This window comes from Pempheris klunzingeri, chromosome 3 (genome assembly GCF_042242105.1).
Source record: "Pempheris klunzingeri isolate RE-2024b chromosome 3, fPemKlu1.hap1, whole genome shotgun sequence".
Lineage (NCBI taxonomy): Eukaryota > Metazoa > Chordata > Actinopteri > Acropomatiformes > Pempheridae > Pempheris > Pempheris klunzingeri.
This window is the reverse complement of record NC_092014.1, coordinates 14,868,050-14,876,786: the sequence shown is the minus strand read 5'-3', so window position 1 is coordinate 14,876,786 and position 8,737 is coordinate 14,868,050. Positions and strand designations below refer to the sequence as shown.

The 8,737-nt window shown below is 42.4% G+C and overlaps 1 protein-coding gene across 1 annotated transcript; it reads left to right on the top strand.

Annotated features, from left to right (window-relative positions):
- The first annotated feature begins 501 nt into the window (after window positions 1-501).
- Window positions 502-7,732, top strand: LOC139225691 (recombining binding protein suppressor of hairless-like). Its single transcript, XM_070856522.1, has 11 exons — window positions 502-600; window positions 1,390-1,428; window positions 1,541-1,636; window positions 1,760-1,925; window positions 2,228-2,402; window positions 2,494-2,631; window positions 2,823-2,935; window positions 3,132-3,272; window positions 4,513-4,668; window positions 4,829-4,932; window positions 5,015-7,732. Exons 1-11 carry the CDS (start codon window positions 581-583, stop codon window positions 5,355-5,357), a joined length of 1,491 nt encoding a protein of 496 aa, XP_070712623.1. The 5' UTR covers window positions 502-580; the 3' UTR covers window positions 5,358-7,732.
- The last annotated feature ends 1,005 nt before the right edge of the window (window positions 7,733-8,737 follow it).

Sequence of the window (8,737 nt, the reverse complement as noted above, 5' to 3'; positions counted from 1 at the left end):
TGATCAGTCTTTAGGTCTTTAAGGTAGAGGACACACAGTTCTGATGTTCCTGTAAGAATAACAACTATTCTTTATAAAGCTCATGTGAAGAACATATAGATGAATACACTGTATGTTTCCAGTGTTACAGTTCGCATTACTTAGTCACTTTCAGGCTGTGTTTACAGCTCTTCAACGCAGAGAGGTGTACTTTGTTTTATTGCTCAATAAGGCGTGGGAATCGAGTTACAGCGATGGTGCCTTGTGAAAAAAAAAAAAAAAGCCAAGTTGTTAGAGTCGATTCGCATCTCGCGATATAATCGCCCCGTCTTCATTCATGTCTATTGTGAGAGTTTTCCAGTTCTCGCGTGATTTTGTAACTTTCCCACGCCTGTTGTTTTGGCGTCTGCCCCCCGTCCGTCGCCACTCCCTCCCCCTCTTCTCCGTCCGTCGCCCCCCCCTCCCCTCTCTCTCTCTCTCTCTCTCCCCCTCCAGTCTGCCTCCTCTGTTGTCGGCCTCGGTGAAGGGGCTGGGGGAGGGATCTCGCGATTGTTGGACTGTGTTTTTTCTTCTTCTTTTTTTCAGGGGGTTTATTTGGAAGATGGCGCCCGTTGTTACGGGGTAAGTGCTGAAATTTAAAGCATGATGTTGTACAAAAAGTTTTGTTTTCCTGTGACGAAGCGTTGCCAGTCAGTAGTGTTTTTGTGGAGTTGTTTTTGGTGTCAGTACTGTCCGCCTGAGCTTACCCCACACAGAGCTACTTTGTGGCTCAGTTGTGCAAAACTATTCTTCGGACTGTCGCCTGGTTCCTCTGCCATTTGTTGAGATGTCCTACAATATTGACTCTGTTTCAGACTATTGCAGAAAGTTTTTGTGACTCAGCAGTTTTGCAGTTTCCCTTAACTTTCTCTCCTGTGCCCATTTATTCTCTGTTTCAACAAGTTGTTTACAGCATCAATGTAATGTCTCCAAACTAAAGTCACTCATATCTGTACATTAATGTGATACCAGTTGCTATAGTTACAGCACAGTGTGGCTACTTTAGTGAAGCATCGTTCTCAGCATACATCTATTGGTTTAAGTTTTTCCACATCAAAAAGAGACTGAGTTCATAGTGTTACTGTACCAGTGTAATGATAAACTACATTATTACATTATTGTGTTTTAAGTGTAAAAACAGCCAAGAATCAGAGGCAAACCATTTACCAAGTATGAATCTGTGATCTTACACGTTGATCTGAGAGTTATTACAGCACATTACATTACCTCTGCATTACAGATGTCACTGACATTGTGCACTTGTCTATTAGTTTTTTCACCTTAGTGTTTTCTTTGGTCTGTCTCTGCTCCATCACCACACCACCGAAACCACGTGTAAACACTTAGCACCCTGATGTTTTTGTTTTGCAGGAAGTTTGGTGAGGGACCGCAGCCTCAGCGTTTGACAAGGTAGAGGGAAACGTTTAAATTGGTGCTGCACGCTAAATGAAAAGGACTCGATTTAAGTTGATTTTGGAACAAATTGTGCTGGGCTGTTTTAACACGTTTCCCCCTGTTTCAGGGAGGCTATGAGGAACTACTTGAAGGGGAGAGATGATCAAACAGTGCTCATACTACATGCAAAAGTTGCACAAAAGTCATATGGCAATGAAAAAAGGTTTGTGTGGGACTGTGGAAAGCTGTATACACTGAATGTGTGTGTTTCATGGAGAAATGTATAGTTAAAAACAGATGCATTGGAACTCTGCCATGTTTTTTGACCTCTGTTTATGTGGATTAGGTTTTTCTGCCCTCCACCATGTGTGTATCTAATGGGCAGTGGCTGGAAGAAGAAGTTAGAGAAAATGGAGAAGGAGGGTTGTACAGAGCAGGAGGCCCAGCCATGTGCTTTCATTGGGATAGGCAACAGTGAGCAGGAGATGCAGCAGCTCAATCTGGAGGGGAAGGTGGGTAGGCATTTTATAATATCACAGTACTGCACACACGACAAGGTACTTTTTGCTCTGCCTTACTACTGATAAACCATGCAAAGTAACCACAGCATGAAATGTACAGTTGCTTGTTTTGCAGTTTGACCATATCCTCTGTTTGCTGCTGCAAAACCCCGTTAACTGTGTCCGTGCTGCAGCTGATGTTCTTGCTCATGTTTTCCTATTGCACCAAATCCACTGATGAAGAAAACAGTGAAAGGGAGACGAACAAAGACGCACACAAAACCCCCTAACATGAATCCTCTTCCATGCTTTAGCACTTCTGCACAGCTAAGACGCTGTACATCAGCGACTCAGATAAAAGGAAACACTTCATGCTGTCAGTGAAGATGTTGTACGGCAACAGCGCAAACATAGGAGTCTTCCTCAGCAAGAGGATCAAGGTCATCTCCAAGCCCTCCAAGAAGAAACAGTCCTTGAAAAATGCGGATTGTGAGTTGAAGGATGTGCCACACACACAAACACATACACTAGTTCATTTAAAGATCCTCTTTGTGTCTTACTGTTTTTCTTCTCTCCCCAGTGTGTATAGCTTCAGGAACTAAGGTGGCGTTGTTTAACCGCCTGCGTTCCCAGACAGTTAGTACCAGATATCTACATGTGGAAGGGGGAAACTTTCTTGCTAGCTCCCAACAATGGGGTGCCTTTTACATCCATCTCTGTAAGTCACAAATTCTCTTTATCGGTTCTTTTTCTGTTTTTTTTTACATTTTATTCGATCCTGTCTTGTCCTTGGTTGCCATTTCTATTGATTTTAAACACCTGACCTGCATAAAAGCAAAAACACATAAACTGCATAAAAGCAGAGACGGAGTTTTAATGACTGTTGTGGTCTGTGTCATTTTTTTTTAGTGGATGACGAGGAGTCTGAAGGAGAGGAGTTTGCTGTGCGTGATGGCTATATTCACTATGGCCAGACGGTCAAACTGGTCTGTTCTGTTACTGGCATGGCCCTGCCCAGACTGGTATGCATCTGTCCGTGTCAGTTCATATACCAGTTGTCTGTTGTTTGTGAGGAAGGGAGCCGTCATACCACTGGTGTATTTGAATGTAAACGAAGGGGCGTTTGGATCTGTGCAAATGTGTTTGCTTTAATTTGCACATATGTGCATTATTTATGTCTGTGTATTTATGATGGGTGTGTTTGCCTCAATTCCTCAGGTCATTCGCAAAGTGGACAAACAGACTGCATTAATGGATGCAGATGACCCAGTGTCCCAGCTTCACAAGTGTGCCTTCTACCTGAAAGATACGGACAGAATGTATCTCTGTCTCTCACAGGAGAGGATCATCCAGTTCCAGGTACGTACACACACACACACACACAAGGAAGTAGTTTTTTGGAGGGATTTTCAGCTTTTTAAATCTTCTTTCTTGTAAAATCTTGGTTCCATTTTTTTGCATTAACAAAAACACACAGTAACGGTGTAACTTAACATTTAAACATGGAACTCCTTCAAATAGTTTCATATTGTCCATCAGTTTATTTTTGATAATCAAGTTCTGTCCGTCAGATTTGCACAATAGAAGGCTCTACATAAAATACCCGTGAAACTCGACTGCTGTTGCTATGGATAAGAAGCCTGGTGGAGACGCAAATCAGAGCTGTAGTAATTCAATTTGCCTTGTCGTTGCAGTTGGCAACAACACACAGGGCACCATAGGCACCACAGTTGCCAAATTCATTCAAAGTGTACACAGCATTCAAACATCAAATTGGTTTAAGCTGCAGGTTGTATTATTAAGCTTCTGCATGTATTATCAGTATTCTCAACAGTGTAATCTTAAGCTTCCACCTGCTGTTAGTGGTTTAAGTAAACACATTCTTCAGCTCAGTGATTGGATGATTTTGTGGAACGTTTTTAACTACACAAGCTTGTACCTTCAAGCTATTATTCAGACAATTTCTGACACAGTTGTTTATCTTTTGGGAGGGCTTCATGCCATCCCAGCCAGAGTAAGTGCTCAAACTATGAGCCACCCAATATTTTATAGCGAAAATGAATTGACATTTTTGACCTGTAGCAGACATAAAGAGCTACTCTCACTTCCCAACTCTGTTCAGAAGATTATGTATAAAGTCCAGCACGTCAAAAAAAAGGCCAATTTTATGATCAGAAATGTGGCTCGCTCATTTTAGCTTATTTTGTTGGGTGAAAATGATGTTGAAAAAGTAAGAATATATAAGCTAGTAGTATGTTCCCTCTGTGATGTTTCTATCAGTGGCTTTTTTCAAAAAGTGTTACCGTGAGCTGAGATAGTGATGCTGTTTTTGCCTGTAGACAACACAATATTAACCTGTCTGCTGAGAGCATTGCCTACCAGCAGGTATGTGTTGTGAAATTAGTACCCACAAGAGGTCTAACCATCTGTTTTAATGAGCAGTCCAGGGCAAGGCAAGAAAGTCAAGTATTTGTCCCCATCATTGGAAAACTCTTACTTGACACTATGGTAGCTTGCACAGGTGTGTTTTTCTCCTTGTTAGACTCAGACGTTGGAAGTGAAATTTACTTCTGTGTTGGTTTTTTTTTTTCCCACCCAGGCTACACAGTGCTCCAAAGAGACTAACAAGGAGATTATTAACGATGGAGCTTCCTGGACTATCATTAGCACTGACAAGGCAGAGTACACCTTTTATGAGGGTATGGGCCCCGTTCCCACACCGGTCACACCTGTCCCTGTGGTGGAAAGTCTGCAGGTACGCACACAGCCCTTTCTGTCAAAAATACGCTTGTAATGCATTTTATCAGCAAACACGAGTGCCATTCTGGTTACCAGCTACTTCCCCTTAAAGTTTTTACTCAGCTTGTAGGGACCTTTTAAAGACATACAACCTTTTTTGGTATGCCTGTGTCAAGTTAAACGGCGGAGGAGATGTGGCAATGTTGGAGCTGACAGGACAGAACTTCACCCCTAACCTCAGAGTGTGGTTCGGAGATGTGGAGGCCGACACCATGTACAGGTGGGAGTTTGTATCAGTGTGGGCACATTAGCGCGTCGTGGCTCGAGCACTCAAACCTTGTCTGACTCGTCTGCCTTCTTAGATGTGGAGAGAGCGTCCTGTGTGTGGTGCCGGACATTTCGGCCTTCAGGGAGGGCTGGCGCTGGGTGAGGCAGCCGGTTCAGGTCCCTGTCACGCTGGTCCGCAATGATGGAATCATCTACTCCACCGCCCTCACCTTCACCTACACCCCGGAACCAGGGCCCCGACCCCACTGCAGTGCTGCGGGGGCCATTCTGCGATCACACAGCACCTCCTCTTCATCACCCGCATCTTCGTCCTCACCATCATCCTTGTTGGGCGGGCTCGGGGACGGCCATGGGGCTTACAGCAGTAGTGACTCAGGCATGGCGTCAGGGGCGTTGACCATGTCGGTGCTGTCATAGTAATACTTATTCTGTGTGCGTTTGTTACGTATGTATGCGTGCCTTGAATGACTGAGTGAGAAAATGTGTGCTTGTACTTTCTAAAGAGGCTCATGGACCTGTTAAGAATTGCACACTGACTCGAAAACTCTTCATCCAGAGAGCAACTGTGAATGCTAAAGAGAGATGGAAGCAAATGACAAGGTTAGAGGAAACCCCTCTTTAGCTCCATCTCCTGGTTTGTTGTGGACACGTCAAAAATCCACCGCAAAGGACCTTAATATCCAAGACCTTCACCTAAAAGAAGATGAATCTGCGCTCTAACTCCCACAACAACCTGATTTGTACAAGAACCATTTTGGGGTTTTTTGGTCTTTTTTTTTTTTTTGCTTTTGGATTTGGAAGCTATTCTCACTACGCTCTCTGTCATGTTTTTACTGAAAAGCTTGTTGATTTATCTGTTGAGTACAAGGGAAAAATTTGTTGTAAGAGTAACATAGTTTTTACGGACCAAGGAATATTATTATATTATTTTATTCGTATTATATTTTATAAGCTTTTGCGGAGGTACATTTTGATGTTTTTCTTTTTTTGTATGATACTGCATATTAAGTTCACTTTTGCTACCAAATAGAAGTTGTCATGTTGTCAAGGAGGTATTTGAGTTTTGTCTCAAGGGCTTGTCGTTTAATCGTCACTGGTGTGTATGGGAACTAGATCGCCAAATTCATAATTGCTCATAATAACAGTCATTACAGCAGTTTTAACTGGCCTACGTGCTGGACAACAACGAAAGAGAAATGTTGAGGCTAAGGTTTTGGCTGAGCTGACCTATCTTCTGGGTCACTTGGCTTAACTGAGCAATCTGAAAAATACTTTTTATATCAAGTATCATATTTTTTATGAGCGCAGTGTATGTGTGTGATAATGTGTGATATGATTTCAGTGTACTATGGAAGACCAAGGTCTGTGTTGGTTAATCAGTATGCTGTTTTTTTGCGCATAAACTCAAGTCCAAACATAATCTTTCCCTCGTTAACATAGCCATGTACACTGCAGTGCTGCTTATGAAGCCTTTGAACAAAATTACAGAAGCAGCTTTATGTAAATTACTACTAATTCAAACAAAGAATGAAAGTCAAAACTAACATCTGTCGAGCCTTGTGAAAGATTTCATTCTGTGTACATGGCACAGTATTTTTGGAGGGACCTTGAGTTTACTTTGAGTTTGTGCTGACGTTCTGGAGGAAGAGCTTTAACGTCGTCTCTGCTTGTAGCTTGTAGCGCTGTATCCACAGTCCACTTCAGCTCAGCTATGGTGCTTTGGGATTGAGCCTCATTGAATCGTGTTTTGTCAAACATGGCATCTGACTGCAAACACAGTAGAACTAATTTCAGTACAGTCAGCTGTGGTTGTGCTCTGGGTCTTCTGCAATGAGGGGGATGATTTGTACAGATTCAAACTTCTAGCTCTGTCTCTGTGCCTAACTTTTTAGAGAGTTGAACATAAGAATTATGTATTAATAAGAATTTTGGATTGATTTACTAAGCTAGTCAGAAATGACATTTTGTCAATCGGGTTATTTTGCCCTAAAAAACACTACCAGCAGTATCTGTCCTGCTTGAAATTTCTCACAAAGAATCCACATTTCCATTATGTTTTTTTTTTTGTATCATACTGTACATCATTAATGTCTTCCTGTTGTGTTTTCATCAGGTGTAAGAAGTAGATTCATGGTTGTATAGCTAAGTATTTAAATCAGAACAATCCAGCGACACCTCTTTGTGGCACCATCGAGCCCCATCAGAACAGGCTCTGTTTTCTTTTCATGCCCTCAGTATACATTCGTCAGATTGATGCATCATCTCTTGGTTTGATTCAGCGTTTTATATCAGATCGGTCGCAGCAGTTTATTCCAACAACGTTGTAGCTGTCTGGTTTTGCAGAGGTGGAGCGATGTGGCGTTTTCGGTCACCCTCCTTGCACATTTGAAAAAAATCTTGGTTCATTCCATATTATTGAAGTGTTGGTCACTGTACTGCCCAGACGTTAGATCTACGGTCTACCACGATAATTACTTCTTTGTCTCTGCTCTCTCACCTGTGCCTTACTTTGATGTTTTGGTCAGTCAAGTCACCAAGTGCTACACGCTGTGTGACTGTGACTGTTAGTACTGTAAACCCACAAGGTCAACTGTGAGCTAGAATGCTAAATTGACCCCATCATATCAACATACTGGCAGCTTTATGAGCATTTTCATTGCTCATCTGTTTAAGGAATTGGTATCTTTACTCTCATGTCTTGCCTTCAGATGAAATTTGTGCATTCTTTTCAACCTACTGTATAACTGAGTAAATCTGCCACTGTTCAGTGATAGGTCATGAATAAAAAAAACACGCTGAATGTTTCATATAAGTGTCTTGGTGCTGTTTATTTTAAGTATTTCAATCCTTTTTTTTAATTATTCCATTCTGTCTCATCATCATCAGTGACTATGGTTAGATGCAGACATGTTAAACCCACATACTATACTGTATACTCACTGATCCTGATCCTGATTCTGCTGGGGCCTTACGAGACACTTGTCACTTGGGCATGCTCTGCAGGGTAGAGGTTAAATGTGCCCCACTATTTTTAAACTGGGAGCCGAATTTCTGGAATGAAACCTGACACTTTGTTACTGTTAAAGTGTGTGTGTATTCCTGTGTTCTGTTTGTGTCGCTCACACGTTTCGATTAAATTTTAGTTGAAGGAGGCATACAGCGTGCGTCGGAGTGTGTTTGAAAGAACTGCAAGCCGCTTATAGACATTAGAAAGCCTATGAACAGGTGTACAAACATTTACTAAGTCCATCTACATAGCTTGAAGATCTGTGAACAAGGATTCAGCTGTCAGACCCAGACAGTCTGGCCACGGCGTGAGTCTTGATCTAATGCAACTTCCCATAGTGCTGTCTGACGGGCATTTAATTTATCCTCCACCCAAACCAGGCTCGATGAAAACTTGAGCTACAAATAATCCATTCAATTTGTTTCACATTATAAGCAGTTGTTAGATTCTGTTACAAATGTCCAAGTCTACCCAAAACCTGCATATTGAGGTCAGTGGATCAACACTGAAGCAGATTTTGAGTTTTGACCTCCCGGTGTTGGGTGGGGAGTCAGTTAGGAAACATAATAAAGTGCCAGGGGCCCTGTTGCTAGAGAGGGGGAGAGAGAGAGAGAGAGAGAGAGAGAGACGGGGTGGATAGGCAGTCAGTTCCTGGTAAGACCGTCACATCTCTACGTTTCTGATGGGAAAGGGGGGACAGAAGAGAGGACAGAGCACGGGACAAGCACGATTAGACGCAAAACACCCCACATGGACAAGACGGACAGGCTGCACCATTAGCAGGATTATA